Raw genomic sequence first — 17,161 nt, forward strand, 5'->3', positions numbered from 1 at the left:
ACTGCCTCGAACTATCGAATCATTGCATAATTTTTTCAAATAACACTCTTCAATTTTATCTCCAAAAATCATATATATACCTATATATTTTTGTTTTAATATTTTAAATTCTATATTGACTAAACCCAGATCAGTTCTAGCACATTTTCTACGATAATTTCACACATTATCTGCATAATTTTCCCTCTTTCACCTTTCATGGTCTATTGGTAGATATGTCCAGTAAAAAAAAAACCATCAGTTCCCTTTTGTTTTCTTTTAAACTTTTCACACTAGTTACCATCATCGGGTACTAACACAACCCACGATACAATTAAAATTTAATTTAAAAAATATTCTCCTTACCATGCATCACACATGATCGGTCCTGTGCTTAAGGTGGGGGCATGGGCGGAACAGGGGAGACAACTCGAGCCCCTGCAAAACACTTTAATTTTTTTTAGTATTTAAATATAAAATAGTATAATATTTTTATTTTAAATAAATAAATTTTTTAATAATATATCTTATTAAATTAATTTTGACCTTTCCTATTAAATGCTATCAGCTCTATCCCTTGATAGAGGTGTGATTTTTTTTTTCTTTTCATCTCAAATAAATGCTTTAGTCAATGCTAAACTACTATAATAATCATGTTTAAAGCATTAAACAAAGCCACATGACCAATTCATCTAATCTTTTTTTTGTCATAATACAAAACATCTCCTAACATGATAAAATCATGCTAAAACTCAAAAATAAGTTTTGATTAGTGCTCCTTACCTCTTAACCATGTTTTTTATAAAGAAAAATGGCAAGGAAACTAGTCTTTCCTTCACCCCCTCTTTCTCTCCTTTTCCCAAAATCCGCCCCTTCTAGTTCTTCTGTTATTTGATTTTTTCTTCAATTCCGCGGCCAAACTTCTCCTAGCCCCCTTTTATCTTTATTTTTGTAATGTATTCTTGCAATTTTTAAAGGAAAATTTGAAGAATTTTTGGCAAAATCCCCCTCCATCTCCTCCCATGGTGGCCGTCTACTTTTTTAGAAGTCAAGAGTGCATTTATACTCCCTTATTTACCTATATTTATTGTTTTGCTCCTCTCTTTTAATTTCAGGTGTGTTTTCAATCAATTATTTGTCTTATCGATGCTCTTAAAAATAAACCACGCTGGTTTTTAATTCTTACAACTTTATTTCTAAAATAATTATAAGTGGATTCTCTTGAACCCCCTCCCCCCTCCCCCCTCCCCCTCTGTGCATTTCTATGTTTACTATTGATAGTTAGCTGCCGTGATAGTTTCTGTTTTTTATCAAACGACATACAAAAATTTATCTGATTAGCTAAATAACTTGTATTTTTTTTTATTGAACTTCACATATAATGCATTTTAAATTTTATGTTTGTACAAGCTAAAATAAATTAATTTCAACAATGAGGAACTATTTTTCATTTATTTTACATGTAAAAATCAATCTTACAACTATTTTAACAAGAATTATTTTTTAAATCATAATTAAAAATATTTTTCTTGAACTTAAATTTTAAAATTATAATTATAAAAGCTATTACAATGCTAAAACATATACTTAGTTCACCATCGCGGTTATTGTTATCTAGTTCATATTTAAGATTGTGGTATAAAGTATTTTTTTAAAAGTTTTTTTATTTAAAAATACATTAATTTTTTTTTTTTTACATTAAGATGTTTTTTTAAAGTGTTTTTTTATTTAATTATTTTAATTTATTTTTATCTCTAACATTAACGCTTCAAAAACTAAAAATAAAATCAATACTTTTTCAATGCAAATACATATTTAAAAAACATCTTAAAACGGAAGCCACCACACTCTCACAACAAAGACCCAGTGTCGAGGCGACTAATATAGCGTTTTCTTACGGGAAATATATCATTTCTTGTATATCTACAAATTGCAACTCAATACCTTTCTAACATTATAATATATGGCAGTTCTTGCCAAACATTTTAATCAATTTCGGTGTGAATCGATCAAACTCTGAAAAATGGGAGGTAAGAGGAACATTTGCCGCAACCATAAGGGCGAGAGGGTGTTTTTCTCGCCAAAATAAAAACAAATCACCCCTGGGCCAAATGCACTGTACACATTGCAGCAGCAAGCCGTTCGGCTTTCGGCCGGAAATTGACCCACATCTATCGAATACACCCACCACACCACCCTGTCGCCAACCCACTTTTAAATTCTAACTTTACACACAATAGAAAGGAAAAAACAGATCTCCCTCTTCCTTGTCTAAACCTCATCCAAAAAACACTGAAGGGGTTTCCATATCGAAACAATCAGAGTTTCTTCTTCTTCTTCTTCTTCTTATTGTACAGTAATAATTTTACCATGTCTATGTCTAAAGCATCAGTGATTTTGATCGTGATCGTGCTCTTGCTAATTAGCTCCAAGGAAGCGGCGTCGATTCAGTCGGGATCGCGTTCGATCCTCCGAGCTGTAAGCAGCGAAAACAAAGCGCAGGTTGATTACGCTGTTGATTTGAATAGCACGAATTTCGATGCTGTTCTTCGTGACACTCCCGCTGCTCACGCCATTGTCGAGTTCTTTGCTCACTGGTCAGTTACTGTTCATCCCAAACCACCTAGCTGTTACTTTCTGTTATTTATCTATTAAATGAAGCGCTTTAATTTTCAAAATTTTTAGTCTTGATCACGAAATTATTTTATCATTTTATGTATTAAATTCAAAAAACAGTGATTTTTAGCACAGAACTTTTGATGGATTTTCCTGTTTATGGTTTTTAGAGGGATGATTAAGAACAGAATTGTGACTAGTGCAAATATAATTTGTTTTTTCATACATTAGTTTGATCAGATAACGAGACTCCATCATTTGCTGAGTTACAAGTCTGCCGAGGAAAAAGAAAGACAGCTATAGTGTAAAAGGGTTGTTACTTTAAAGTGCTGGCGCTGTCTTTATTTTGATTGTGGCTTCTATAATGTCTTTACTAATAAAGTAAGGCAACGACCTTTTCAACTGAATTCTGCGAAATATTCACTGCATTATGTTATTCGAAAAATTGGTTACTGAATTCAGTAATACAATCACCAAATGATATCCAATAAAATTCGGTGACTGTAAAAGTGAGTTTTTGCAGAATTCAGTGAAGATTTTGCAAAACATACACCAAATTCTGTAAAAATTGCAATGACTTCCCTTTTAGGGAAGCTTTGTAGAATTTCCCTGTATGACCAATATTGTTTTCTTATCTCATAAAGCTGATTCAGTTTTTAGTTTGCAATCTAGCTGTTTGACAAAACATGAAATGTGAGATTTGGACTGGATCTGTTTAAATCACACGACAATCAGTTTCTTGTGCCTGATTCATATTGTGTTTGTTAGACCTTCCACATAACAGTTTGTTATATTTGATACATTAACCATAGAATATTGTATATACAGGAGCTTGAGAAAGGTATTAAGACTTGAGTAAATGATGGAAAGTGTATAGGGGTTGTGCAATGAATAAAATTAAGGTTTCCATGTCTGTTACAATTATTAATTTCGATACTTGCTGCCACATTGGGGTCAACATACTTGTTTATTTAGCGACTGTTTCAAGTGCTCATAACTTTTTTCCCCTGAGATTCAATTTCTCGCTACCTTATATTAAGTTTGATATCATCTCTTGCTCCACTGTTTGAATGCTCTCCAGTAAATTATTTCCCCTGCATAACCTGTGTTCTATCTTAAGTTATAATAGAGCCATTTTGTATATGATAATTGTTAATGTGGCCTGTATGATTCCTATATTTGTGTTGATTTTCTAAAACTAAAACTGAGAAAAAGATTTGTGGTCTGAAATGATAGAAGAACTTCACAATAATAAAACCTGTCTTCTATTCTTGTTTATCATTCCCAAGACTCAAACCACTTCTAAATGGTATTTTTTTGAGCTAGCTAGCTGTCACAGGCCACCTTGGCCCTGGTGTTATAAGCTAACGCGGGGGGCAGGGTGATCCTTCAGTTCATGGTTTTAAGCTAAGACAGCCACCTTTTGTACTGATGTTTTGAGCTGAAGGTCAAAAGGATCTTCCTCTTAGTGCACTGTTACTTCCCTGATGGCCACTACCTGGAGGTCCACTTGAGTTGATTTGACTTTGTGTTGGTTTTCCATGGTTTCTCCTTAATGTTAATTTGTTTCTCCAACTCCAACTCATTATGGACAATGACACCCTTATCAACCTATGCCTGCCAGCTTCTTGGACATATTCCACTGTTCCTTCTTGGACTTAGAAGGTGGCTGCACTACGAGCTTGTTCTGCTATTTATCAAGGAACTTGTTCCTGAGGATTAATTGTACCTTTTTGTTGTTCAGAAAAAGAAGTCACCACTATTTTGTGATCTCATGATTGGACAAGCACTTTAACCTTGATGGAGTTGTATTCTGAATTAGACAAGCAGAAATTAAAAATTGCTGCGTAATGGGTCTGCATCTATTAAGTTACTTTGTGTAACATGTCCCTGTTCAAAATAGTGGCACTTGCAATCATTGGCTATTTCTTTATTTGTCACATCGACATCATTTCATGGGCCAATTAAACAATTTAAGATTGAAATTGCTTAAACTATAAATAACTATTTATCTGCTGACCAAGTTATTTCCTGGTCTATTCTATGTTGGCCACAACCGCATTTTTGTTGGTTTCTCAAAATCAGGTTAATCTGCTTGTATGCACAACCATTAATTGAATATCTATTATACTGAACCAATGAAAAATTCATAAATTATCAAATTGTAAAAGAATACAGCATGCCATGTTCCCATGCAGATTATTTGTTGAATCATGCCTTGTGCAATGATGGTTATTACATTTTCTGTGTGATTCATCTCTTGCTCGTCTTATTTTAACAATAACAGTAAGTTATATGACCTTTGTTTCTCCCTGCAATGACTGTCTTTTTCAGGTGCCCTGCTTGCAGAAATTATAAGGTATTGTATGATACATTTTTGCATTAACATTTTTTTGTTTATTTTCTTATTTCTTGAGCTTCAAATATGCAGCCCCATTATGAAAAGGTTGCAAGGCTTTTCAATGGGCCTGACGCTGTGCATCCTGGTATTGCATTGATGACAAGGGTGGATTGTGCGTTGAAGGTATATATACCGTCTTCTTGATTTCTTTTAATACACGCTGTGGTCATATTCTACTCCTTTCAAATTATTTTGCAATGCACAGGAAATTAGTTGTTTCCATTAGCACTTAAATTGGGCTTTCTTAGCAAAATTTTACTAAGAGAAAAGAATGAAGCTTGATAAAATATTGTTTCCAACTATTTCAAATGATTGGTGAACAGAGAAAAGGATTGTAGTTATTCATATAGGCATAAATGTTTTCTAACCTCATCAAACTGTTGGTTTAGCCTTTTCCTATTAGTGATGATGTTTGTAAAGTTGCGGCTCTTATAGCTTTGTTTCGGTCAATTGATATACATGGGTGGCTTGGTGACTAGTCCCTCTTTAACTTGTTTGGCAGCACAGATAAATAATAAACTCTGTGATAAATTTTCCGTGAGTCATTATCCTATGTTGTTTTGGGGCCCACCTTCTAAATTTGCATCTGGTGGTTGGGAGCCTAAAGAAGAGAAGAGTGAAATACATTTCATTGATGATGGACGGACAGCTGAAAGATTGCTCAATTGGATCAATAAGCAATTGGGCAGGTATTAGATATTCCTAACCACTCCTTGTTTAAGTGAAATCTTCATCTTGTAATTTACATGCCTTTTCCTCAAATGTGCTTGTTGATGATAAAATTTGTTAATAGTGTGCCTATGAAACAGAATCATGTATCAAATTTCTCTAGAAGTAGAAAGAAATTGGATAAATTTTATGTTTCACATAATCATTTGATAGTGTACCTCATACTCCCTTTTAGTTAGTTGATTTAGTTCTTTTCTTCTCTATTGTACTATTAGTAGAAAAAAATTATACTTCATATTTTTATTGCTTTTGTGTTAGTGACGTGCACATGATAAAGTCTTTTGTCAGTTTTGCGATATAAGTGCTTAACTACAGCATGCATCTTGACTAAGCAATCAAAAGATGCTGCACGCGCTAGATATGCCAACAGCTTGTGCCTTGGGCGTTGTTATTCTGGATTCAGAGAAATGGGTTTCTGTTCATTGAATTATGTTATTTTGTTTCAATGAAGTCTGTTGTTGAAGGCTTCTGATTCTGGCTGTGTATGTTTTTTCGTTTCTGCGATACTGGATTTTGGCTTCAGTCTGCTGCCCTGTTACAACCTTTCATGATTTTATGCAGTTCATATGGCTTGGATGATGAGAAATTTGAAAATGAGCATCTTCCTTCAAACATATCAGACCTTGGACAGGTTTCTGCTTGCATAGTTCAAACTTGCTTTGTTATTTTCAATATAAATTCTTTCATTAATTTAAGATATTAACTTCAATGTTGCATAACTTGTGAAAGATTGCACGTGCTGTGTATGATGTTGAGGAGGCTACATTCTTTGCCTTTGAAATCATACTAGAACACAAGGTAGACATTTTCCCCATCTGGTTATGTTTTGTGTGGGTGCATGCTCATTTGCATTGTCTCTCTTTGCTCTTTCTCCACCCATGATTTATATGCTTGCTCTGCAGATGATCAAACCACACACCCGGGCTTCACTTATTAAATTTCTTCAACTTTTAGTGGCCCATCATCCTTCAAAGAGGTAAACACCATCTTTTTGGAATGGAATTTTCCATCCCCAAGCCAGTAATTACTTCATTGATCTACTCCAGATTATTTGTATTAGGTGCCGAAAGGGAAGTGCAGAAGTGCTTGTGAATTTTGATGACTTGTGCCCACCAGATATGTGGTCACCTGACAAACAGGAAGCTGTCAGTGATGAGAAGGGGATGCTGGGGAATTTCCAGATTTGTGGGAAAGAAGTTCCTCGAGGTTATTGGGTAGGTTTTTTTCTCTTTCCTTAAGGATGGAAATTTTGCTGGTTTTATACTGATAATATCAAGCAGTAGTCCGCCCTGGCCAATTTAGGACTGAAGTGTAGAGTAGTCAAATTGAATTATTTAGGTATGTTTTGACATTAACTAATACTGGTTAGCATGTATATATTTTTGACTGATGTATTTTGATATTTTGGAGAGAGTTTAATTATATATAATTTTTGTTGATGGGTTCTGATATTAAATCTAAAATTACTGCAGAAATAAGCTCCTCTAAAATACTCAAAAATTTAACGGAGCCCCTCTCTTCTTTAGCAATTTTCACCCTTTTACTTGTATTTTTCTACAAATGAAGCAAAATTGTCATTTTGGGAAAAAATGTTGCCACTTGCTAACCTTATATGATATAATCTGAGCTGATTTGTCTAAGAAGTAAAATTATAAAGTGGCATTTGGATGCACTAGTTTAATGAAGCTTCTTTGTGTATGAGGCTTAAATCTATCATCTAATGATTGCACGTGAGCATTTGTGTCTCTGGGATATACGCCATTTATTGATCTGTGGGGTGCTGTACTCAAATATCAGCATTTTTTAAACTGTTATGTGTGCCATTCTTGAAATGGTATCATGTCAGTTAATTTCTGTGTGATAATTGACAATTATTGAGTTATTACTTGCTCTATTAAATTACTTTCATTTTCTAAAATTATTGTGTGGTTAGTACCTAGTTTGGACTGTTGTTTTTTTCTTCTAGCCATTGCTTTGAATAAGTAAGAATTGGTGGAACATAATATTATTTTAATGCTTTCAATATTGAAAATGGCATCTTAACATTTCTGGAGCCATTCAGTAATTTTAATGTTTGCAAAAGCGCCTACTGATCCATATGATAAGAGTGAACTAAGTTTGTGATTTTTTAAAATATCCATTCCAATTTAGCTTCCTTTGTATATTTTTTAGATATTTTTTTAAATTTTTTTTGAGAAACTGAAAATTTGTTTGTGAGATCAAGCAATGATGTATGGTTAATTTTTGTTGAAAATGTTATTGTTACTGCCCTTTTTCCTGTGGTAGCTTAGCTAATACTAGTTTGCACCGTGTGTTTAGCTATGGCTTTCATCTTGTTACTTGTCAAATTGCTGGATTGATTTTCTTAATATATTATTTTAAAATGGCTGTGTGTTTGTCAGATGTTTTGCCGTGGCAGCAAGAATGATACCAGGGGCTTTAGGTAACAGCATATTTTCCTTATTCCAATTATTTACAGGATGAATACTTTGTTCAGTATGTTTTAAGTTTTGCTATAGCGCTCTACCCAGTTATTGATACACTAGAGATGGCGAGTTCATGTGTAGTAGTGCTACATTTCTTGATATGACAAGGTGCATCCAAACTAAGCCTAAAATAGTCTCTTGTTAGTCTTGTATCTGTTCACATTTGAGCATTTCTTGTAATGAGTTATTCAGCTTGCTAGGAAAGGCTGTGTATAGTTGACAAATATGAATTCATACATTTTCATGTTCTCCACTATCTCCATTGTACCATCACTGGGTATGTCAGAATTTGAGGACTGATCCACTGCTTCATTTTTTTGACCATTTTCCAAGATCTTTGACTTAAAGAAATGCAGATTTGCAAGAATGACAGTGGCAATCCACACTCTGGGACTGTTAAATACATGGGTGGTGTGGTTACTAGGGAAATAATAGACATCTTGGTGATAGTGGTGGATGCAGTTATGGCTAAGGTGGTAGCGATGATTGTTAGTGATAGCATTTACTGTTATAGATGCTAGGGTCCAGAGAAGCTCTAAGTTTGCTTTCAGATCCAAGAATCATTTCCTTCTGCTGATAAGCAGTAATTTGCTTTACCTGCTCTGAAAATAGCAAATTTGAAGTGTATGGCAGTTTAACCTTTTGGATTCAGAAAGAAAGCATAAATTGCTTTTACTTTTTGTATGCCACTATCCATCCATGCATATGTATGCGCAATCTTATGATAGCTTCTATTATAATGTTTGTGAGATGGTATCTAGTATTTACCGCTGCTTGAGGCTTATCTTTTCTCTTATAAAAAAATGGCTCATCTGTTTCCAGCTTACACAGTAATATAAAACTTGGCATCTTTAGTAGTGTTTTCTCATGCCATGGAAACCAAACTCTTTTATTTTGAACAGCTATGACCCTTATAAAATTCCTCTACTGTTGAATTGTTTAACCAATCATCTTCCTTGTTCCATTTGTTTGTTTCATCGTTTGCAGCTGTGGTTTATGGGTTGTACTGCATTCACTCTCTGTGAGGATTGAGGATGGAGAGAGCCAGTTTGCATTCACTACAGTGTGTGATTTTATCAACAACTTCTTTATATGCGAGGAGTGTCGTCAACATTTTTATCAAATGTGTTCAAGGTAAAATCAACTCAGAATAAGTCACCTTTAGGCTCTCAAGCTCCTTCCTACTTATATAGGCTTTTCCAATTTGCAGTGTCACTGCCCCTTTCAATACATCCCGTGACTTTGCCCTTTGGTTGTGGAGTACCCATAATAAAGTCAATGAGAGATTAATGATGGAAGAAGCTTCTGTAGGAACTGGTGACCCCAAGTTCCCAAAGATTATTTGGCCTCCAAAACAGCTCTGCTCTTCATGTCATCGCTCTAGTAACCATAGAGAGAATGGAGTTGGTCAAGTAGATTGGAACTTGAATGAAGTATACAAGTTCTTGACTGGTTATTATGGCGAAACTCTTGCATCTTTGTACAAGGAAAAGGATCGTCTTGGGGATGAAGTGACTGATGGGGCTATTGCAGATTTAGTGGCCTCAACGAATGCAGTGGTGGTGCCTGTGGGGGCTGCATTAGCAATAGCGCTTGCTAGCTGTGCATTTGGAGCGCTTGCTTGCTACTGGCGTTCTCAGCAAAAAAACCGAAAGTATTACCACCAACTACACTCTTTAAAGAACATTTGATATTAACGAGGATGATGAGCTTTTTCAATTTTGATATAAAGTATTAACCAAAAGAAAATTGACAGGATGGTGAGATGCTTAAAATTTTGTGGTGAATTTTCTTATTTTTTTTCCTTCCCCAACATTTCAGGCCAAGGAGAAGCTGGAACTAAGATATTTAAAAAGGACAAAACCATACAGTCATTAAGGTGCCCAGTCGGGGTTCAATCAGACTCTAGGAATCCAGATTACAATCATACTGACCTGCTTTGAGGTCCTCCTTTGTACCCTTTTCTGGACATTTCCTTTTTAGCACACTTTTGGATTCTACAGATTAATATTATAATTTCAATTTTACAAGAGATCATTTTCTCCTCTCTTTATTTGCCTTTTCTTTGTTTTTTGTTTTTTTTTGTTCTCACTTTTAAAAACTGCAACGATTCACAGTTGAGCATGGATCTTATTAAGATAGAATGGATGCTGCAGTTTTAAGAGGGTATGACTGTTCCTTTGTATCCGCTGGATTTTACACTTGGATGTGAGATTAATTCGCTGTACAGTTTTTTGAACCCAAGTACCATACCTTGGCTCTGTGTATGTGCATTTGATGGTGTGAAAAAAGAGGAAGATTTCTGTTGCTTGGATTTTTAAGCTCGCTGCTATCATACTTTTCTTTCCTGTTAATCATGTGGAAAACATTTGCACAGGAAACTTTTTGACAGTGGATAATACCTTTTTCTATCCTCCAGACTTGACTGTTAAACAATTTAGCTGATTGACACCTTTGCGTATCAAGTCATTTGGTATTGCTGCAAGAGATTAGATTTCAAATTCTAGCAGCTAAGGATAGAAAGAGTGAGACTTGCACTCGTTAGGTCAGCTTGTGTTCTTCGTATAAATGCTTGTATATAATTTGGAACCTTTTTTTTACTGTACAAAGTATTTTGATGATAGAGAAGTAAAGAAAATGCAAATCTAGGAATCTAAATCACAATTGTTTTCCAGGGATCTGTCGTTTGTTTGTCACTGTCAACAAACAAGATACCGTGCTCTTTCAGAAATCGGAACCCATTAAACTTTGCCCAGTGAGAAAGCCACCTTGGAAACTTGTTCTTTCTGTCTTTTTTTCACACTTGAGAATGAAATTATCTCCATCTACCTTGAAACGAAATAGTAACCTGAAGATCTGGCAGATTCTAATGAACATTTATTATATGTGGCCGAGGCTGCAGGGTTGGAAGCTCAGCATCTTCATCATATGAATAAAATGATGAATTTGGAGGCTCCTGTTGATCAACAATGAAACCAAAAAATAGGCAAAGAAAAATTGATGAGCATCGAGTATATAGTTCAACAGCATATCGTAAGTGTAAAAAAAGAAGCACGAGATCGTATACTGTGGCTGGAACCGACCTGATGGAGGCAGCAACGCTGGAGAGCAGTCACTGCTTTTAACATGACAAAGATTGAAAGAATAATCCCAGCAGTTCGTAGAAATAACAACTGTCAAACAAAGTAAGAAAGTGTTGGTCTATGCTTTTCACACATGATTTTCATCAATGTCTTTTCCAGTTGTAGTAGCATTTCAAATTGTTATACCATAAATACCGGGAATGAGATATTGTAGGTTCCATTAAGAACAAGAGGGAGAGAATGCCTTAGAATTAAAAGAACCATGAACTGCAAGAGAACAAATAGAGTAATGAGATTGTTAAAGGGACAACGCCATGGTGAAAAGAGGAATAATATAGTTATAAAAGGAAAAGAAATTATAAGAACATCGTCTAATAAAATGGAAACATTAGCTTCTGAGAAATGAATGTCCATACACGACAGTTGTATCTCTTTCAAGGTTCTCCTGGAAAATCTCCTTTCATATTTTATTCCAAAAGAAAGAAAGAGGAGAGAGACTTACAACTACAGCAATTAACCGACAGTAGATTGCATTTCTTGTAGTTGAAGCTGAATACTCATCATAGTCATTGTTCAAAAAGTTACGTTCAGTTGAGACCACTGCTATGAAGTGAGGACCATTTAACTCCCTTCTGGAAGTCTCCCAATTTCCCCTGATTAAAGTGTTGGGAGCAGATTGGTGAAGTTCTAGTGAAATGGAAATACAATTAGAACAAAAGTTTAATGAAAACCAAGAAGCAAGCAAGATCACCTGAAGTTCACTGGAAACCCAATTTGGAACAAGGGAGGTGGTGCTGTATAACCAGGCTTGAACTCCTGAAATCAATGAAATTTTGTACCATTAAAGCTATGGTCAAATTTGTTGGTGACAGACTAGAACCTCATGCCAACTACAAAGATTCCCCAGAACCAATGATAGTAACTAGATTGAAGCTGAATATGAAAGAACATAATGTACCTGGTGGCATATCTCACATATAGTGTTACCCTTCTCATTACACCACCTCTGTACGCACCTGCGATGAACATACTGCGAATATGAACAATCAGATGAACATTGTCAGAAAGGGCAAGCTACTTATGATCGTATTGAAGGCTAAGTCAAGCTACACTAAAACAGTTGGCAACTTCATCTAGGAGACCAATGCATACCCTATCTTTGAAGGAAAGATTGGCCAAGTCAAACTGAGAATATCGGTTGTGGTCTTTTTGGAGGAAAGAAAGGAAGCCTTCTAGAACATAGCAGTGATGATGAACTTTTCCAAACAATTTGGTGAGTTATTCTCCCTCCAAAAGGCAAAACAATTGTACAGAAAGACCGAAGCATTGAGTTTCAAACTTAATGACTTTGACTTCAGACCAATTGGCAACTTTACTTTGAATTCAATAGTAGATAAAAAGAAAGTAACGAAACTATACTTTGACAGTTGACTAACACTCATTCTCGTATGCATGAAAAGAATTCATAATTCTCCAAAAAAAACACCGATATAAATGAAAATTATTTTTGGCTGATAAAGAAAAATAAAAGCTCAACGAACCTTCAAGCTGCCACAACAAGAACATGGTGTCTCCATATTGGAATCATCATCCTCATCCTGGCATATCCTGCACTCCACCAATTTCCTTGGAGTCGATGTATCACCAAAATCCACTTTCTGGAAAGATTTATCAATTTTAGTGTCATCAACTGTTGATGCTGTGGCTTGCATCGACAGGTTTCTGCTCTCAATTGCAGCTTCTAATGTGGATTCAGTTAACAGCCGATTCACAAGCAACACAAAATGATCCCCCATCTCTCAATTTTCCAAAACAACCACCAATTGATGAATCTCAACTAATGTTCAAGAAATCCGAGCCCAGAACCAAGCTGTTGTGAGCCCCCTTGAAAATAAATAATCACTGTGGTTGGAATAAAACAACGAAAATTTGAAGGTTAAGTACTTTAACAAAAACAACCAAAAAAATGTTACAGAAAAAGAGAATACGGACATAAATATAAGGCGGAAAAAGGGCAAAAAAATCAGAAAAAAGAGATACAACTTTGTGGAAAAAGGCTTGAACAAAACTGCCAAACAAGTAGAATCACAAAAAGAGACCAACAATCACAAGAAATGGCAAGGGCCCGGATGAGGAGAACACAACTATAAGCATTAAAAAAAAACCACAACAAGAAGCAGAGAAAACCCAAAAAAAGACAAGGGAGAGACAAAAGATCAAAAGAAAGAAAGCTCTCAGATGCAACGAAAAGGAAAGAACTTTACCAATTCAACAGGTAAAAGAAATAAAATGAGAATCAGCAGAAGAAAAGGCGGTATAACGAAAAAGATGGCAGGAAAGGAAAGAAAGGAGAAACTTACGTACAAGAAAGGGATCGTAATTTCTTCAAGCTAGGAATATAGGTCTTACAATGAATTTTATAAATGGTCTGTGTTGGTAGCTTTCTTTAGGTTTTTTGGTTCATCTCGTCAGGATTTTTCAGATAATTTTATAATCTTAAAGTGTAAAACTTCAATGTACTCATTCTTTATTTCTTTTCTCCCTTGTTGCCCATTTCTCTTCTTTCTTCTTCTATTTTTGGATTTGCTTGTTCTTTTTTCTTGCCATTTAATCTAATTAATTACTTTATGCGACTTTGACATGCCGTTAATGTCCGGAAATGCAGCAGCACAGATATTATTCCGTAAAAAAATATTATTTTTTTGAAATATTTTTTTTATATATTTTTAAATCATAAAACAAAATTCAGGATGCATATGAAAACTAAATAAGAATGAAAAACCAATGGGAATGGCACATAACTTGAAGGATGAAAATGTAAAGCTTTTAAATGTTTGGTTGTCATGGCCCTCTCAACCTAATGCCTGCTTTCGCCCCTGCAAAAAGCTCTGCCACCGCATACATATGTATTAACCACCCACCTGCTAGTAAGATGATTTACATAATCCACAGAAAATACGAGTAATTAATGGCAAATATGATGATTTCCATCTTCACACTACACTGCTCCTCATGATGCACACATAATGATGTTTTAATATAAGCAATAGACACTGGAGTGGGGACTTGTCTTGAAAAAATCATGTTCGAAACGGGGTTTGCAAGCTTTGGATATAGCTTTGTTAAAGTGGCCGCCTCTCATCCCATCGTTTTCTTTTATGTGCCAAAAAATCTCTGTGCCGTGACAGATTGGATGTCTGTTAAATTCATATTGTGGCTGGAAGCCTATCGGTCAGTTCATTCGGCAATATGTAAAATGTAGGAATTTTCCACTTAGGATTAAGACATGGCTGCCTTTTCCTTTTTTTTTCTCTGTTGCATCTAAATAATCCGATGCATTCAACAAAGTGAAGGGCAGATGCTTAGAGGATCATGAACTTGCATCCAGTTTACCTTTACAGGTTTCATTTTCTTCGAGTGATATCAAGTCTTGAGCCTACCTCATTTTAGGAGGTCGTTGCCAGATTATGGTGGAGAAATTTGACTTCAAGTGTACTTATCGCTGAAAACTGCTTAAAGACAGTGCATAGCTCTTCTTTCTTGCTTCTCTGGTATTGAACGGCAGCTTAGCCTCATAACAAGCTATACATGCTTAGCCGTTTTCATATGACTTTTTCCAACCTAGATTATATTTCTCCATTTTACCTGTTCAAACTCTGGTGTCTGAGTTACTAACGATGCACTTGATCAAGTTGGCTATGGTTTTCAGTGACAATAGAAGTTGTAATCTCACTGAAAATACCTTGATCTTGAAAACCCATTGAGTGTGGGGGCTCTAAAATCCCTGATGATCCATGAAATTTAAGCAGTGCCCGGTGGATGTGCAGTGTCGCATGGATCATGGAGGAATGGCCATCAATTTATTAGGATAGAAGGATATATGACACGGAATGAAGGATGAGATCATCCCCTTTTCCCTATGTAGCAAAGCAAGTGGGCTGAATTCTTGAATTTGAACATAGTAAGGTGCTTATTAGCAGTTCAGGGTCCTCAGTAACTCCTTGGGCATTTTTTTTTCTTTCTCCCTTCTAGTTCATGGTTTTCTTCATTAATTACTATGAATTAATCATGCATTTATACATCAGACATGAACCTGGTGTAATAATGATGTTTTCTTCACGCATCCTTAAGCGCACAATTTTGCTTTTTCTCATGCCCAGAATACTGTCTTCAAGGCTGCTCCTTTGGTGTCACAAAGTACCGACAAGGGTTTACTGTGCTGGCGAATTGAGAGAAGTTCAAAGGCATTTTTCTGCCTTTATCAAATTCTTTAACTTCTATCACTCCATCAATATCATGATCAAGATCTGCTTTTGGTCCAATTAGCGTCTTTTTCAACTGATCCACAGTAAAATCATGAGCATCTAGCGATTGGAAGGTGGCCCTTTCTCCTTTCTTTTGCACAGAGGAAGCGAGAGCAGTGATTGCAGTAGAAATTTGATTTAAGAACTCTTGGCTCATAGACGCATCCGAATTCAGATCCTAATAATTAGTAAAACCCTTTTTCCACCACCTATGGTCGATTTGATAAATAAAAACTTACACGCCATTGGTAGACATGGGCACATGGCCATGACACCACCATGTCTGGACCATTAAACAGGCCTCGATATGACTTGGTGACAGAATGATCATTTTATGAGCTTAGGCCCAATCACTCCACCATGTCATGTTCACTGTCTTGTGGATGCTTTTGTGAGCTTTGCTTTCTTTCTTTCAGGACAGTGGGCCCTTCAGGGTGTCCGTACTGTAAGGACTTCTTAAGCCCAATGACGCTATTCAAGCCCATAAACATTTTCAGTACCCTTCTGAGCAACTGTGGATCCAATGATGCAAGAGTTACAACAAGACGCCAATACAGGCGAACTGGATCAGAGGTTCTGTCTCAGGTAGGATGACCAGAAGCCTTATTCTCAGTTTTCATGTCTTATATAAAATTTGAAGCCTGTCCATGTAGTTCCCGGATAAATCAGGAAAAAAAAAAATTAATAATAATAATAGAGTGACATGGGGCCAGGAACATGGTCGCAAACCGTACCTGAATTTAACAGGTCTCTGAAATAGCCGATTATATCCATGATTAAAACAAAACGAAAATAGCCTCGGATTCAAAGCTTAAATGGTTGCGACTTGCAAGTAACTAGCTATGAAATCCAAGCACCAAACAAACTAACAAGAGTAAGCAGTTGGCAACCATAAGAACCCGGTCCTCTACCTCTAAAGGACAAGCAATTAAATAGCTCCTTCTAACTGTTCACCTCAACCCTCAACAAGAAAAACAAAGCGGATGTATGAAGAAAAACAAAGCAATAAAACGGTTCAATTAATCAGGTTGCTTTTCAATAATAACAAATTTAATTTTTTTTAGAAGCACTAAAAATTTATAAAATTATTAATTTTAAAATTCATAAAATTAATTAAAATATACACAAACTAACCGTCCATCATGTTAATTAAAAAAATCAAACAAACAAAGCAAGCAGAAAGCAACTCAAGCAACAGAAATTCATACCTCATCTTTAATTTAATAAGCCAATTCAATCTAGCTACTACGTAGAAGAAAAATAAATATTAAAATCATTAAAAAACATTTATTTATTTTATTCTAATAAAATTGGCTTTTCAAATAGCTTTTGTTTATTAGAATATTACATAATAAAAAAATTATATTTATATTATTTAAAATACCATTTTATAAATTTACCCTTGTAGAGCATGCTGATGCCAAATTGCAATCACAGAGCAACAGTGATGCATACCCAACAGCACAGAACAGTAACCCTTTGTTTTAACCATAAGCCAAAATGACCCATACAGGCATTTGAAACACATTAAATTATATAAAATAAGAACCCAAACATCCAGCA

General features: G+C 35.3%; 2 protein-coding genes across 6 annotated transcripts; one reads left to right on the plus strand and one right to left on the minus strand.

Annotated features, from left to right (window-relative positions):
* Positions 1-1,961: 1,961 nt before the first annotated feature.
* Positions 1,962-10,243, plus strand: LOC118039868 (sulfhydryl oxidase 2). Of its 2 annotated transcripts, XM_035046682.2 has the most exons (12): positions 1,963-2,576; positions 4,930-4,954; positions 5,027-5,119; positions 5,504-5,685; positions 6,287-6,356; positions 6,455-6,523; positions 6,628-6,701; positions 6,786-6,939; positions 8,128-8,168; positions 9,199-9,345; positions 9,422-9,865; positions 10,033-10,243. In XM_035046682.2, exons 1-12 carry the CDS (start codon positions 2,350-2,352, stop codon positions 10,052-10,054), a joined length of 1,548 nt encoding a protein of 515 aa, XP_034902573.1. In that variant the 5' UTR covers positions 1,963-2,349; the 3' UTR covers positions 10,055-10,243. The 2 variants fall into 2 exon arrangements, with proteins under 2 accessions (XP_034902572.1, XP_034902573.1); XM_035046681.2 differs by having other exon boundaries at positions 1,962-2,576; positions 9,422-10,243.
* Positions 10,244-10,762: 519 nt separating this feature from the next.
* LOC118039869 (uncharacterized) lies at positions 10,763-14,676 on the minus strand. 4 transcript variants are annotated; one of them, XM_035046685.2, is made up of 8 exons: positions 14,097-14,676; positions 12,836-13,196; positions 12,253-12,324; positions 12,046-12,110; positions 11,797-11,947; positions 11,481-11,561; positions 11,295-11,384; positions 10,763-11,167 (listed from the first exon to the last, which is right to left on the minus strand). In XM_035046685.2, the coding sequence occupies exons 2-8, from the start codon at positions 13,088-13,090 to the stop codon at positions 11,078-11,080; spliced, it is 804 nt and encodes a 267-aa protein (XP_034902576.1). In that variant the 5' UTR covers positions 13,091-13,196; positions 14,097-14,676; the 3' UTR covers positions 10,763-11,077. The 4 variants fall into 4 exon arrangements, with proteins under 4 accessions (XP_034902576.1, XP_034902578.1, XP_034902575.1 ...); XM_035046687.2 differs by lacking the exon at positions 14,097-14,676 and adding an exon at positions 13,655-13,992 and having other exon boundaries at positions 11,490-11,561; XM_035046684.2 differs by lacking the exon at positions 14,097-14,676 and adding an exon at positions 13,659-13,986.
* Positions 14,677-17,161: the final 2,485 nt, after the last annotated feature.

This window comes from Populus alba, chromosome 8, assembly GCF_005239225.2.
Source record: "Populus alba chromosome 8, ASM523922v2, whole genome shotgun sequence".
Classification (NCBI taxonomy): domain Eukaryota; kingdom Viridiplantae; phylum Streptophyta; class Magnoliopsida; order Malpighiales; family Salicaceae; genus Populus; species Populus alba.

Bases quoted from the DNA above. Each gene is read 5' to 3' on its own strand.
- LOC118039868 (XM_035046681.2), top strand. From the start codon at position 2,350: ATGTCTATGTCTAAAGCATCAGTGATTTTGATCGTGATCGTGCTCTTG. The intron at 5,120-5,503 runs GTATATATACCG...TTGGCAGCACAG, and splicing joins GGGTGGATTGTGCGTTGAAG to ATAAATAATAAACTCTGTGA. The intron at 6,702-6,785 runs GTAAACACCATC...TATTTGTATTAG, and splicing joins GCCCATCATCCTTCAAAGAG to GTGCCGAAAGGGAAGTGCAG.
- LOC118039869 (XM_035046685.2), bottom strand. From the start codon at position 13,090: ATGGGGGATCATTTTGTGTTGCTTGTGAATCGGCTGTTAACTGAATCC. The intron at 11,562-11,796 runs GTAAGTCTCTCT...GTTCTCTTGCAG, and splicing joins GTCGGTTAATTGCTGTAGTT to TTCATGGTTCTTTTAATTCT. The intron at 11,385-11,480 runs GTATAACAATTT...TTTGTTTGACAG, and splicing joins TCTCATTCCCGGTATTTATG to TTGTTATTTCTACGAACTGC.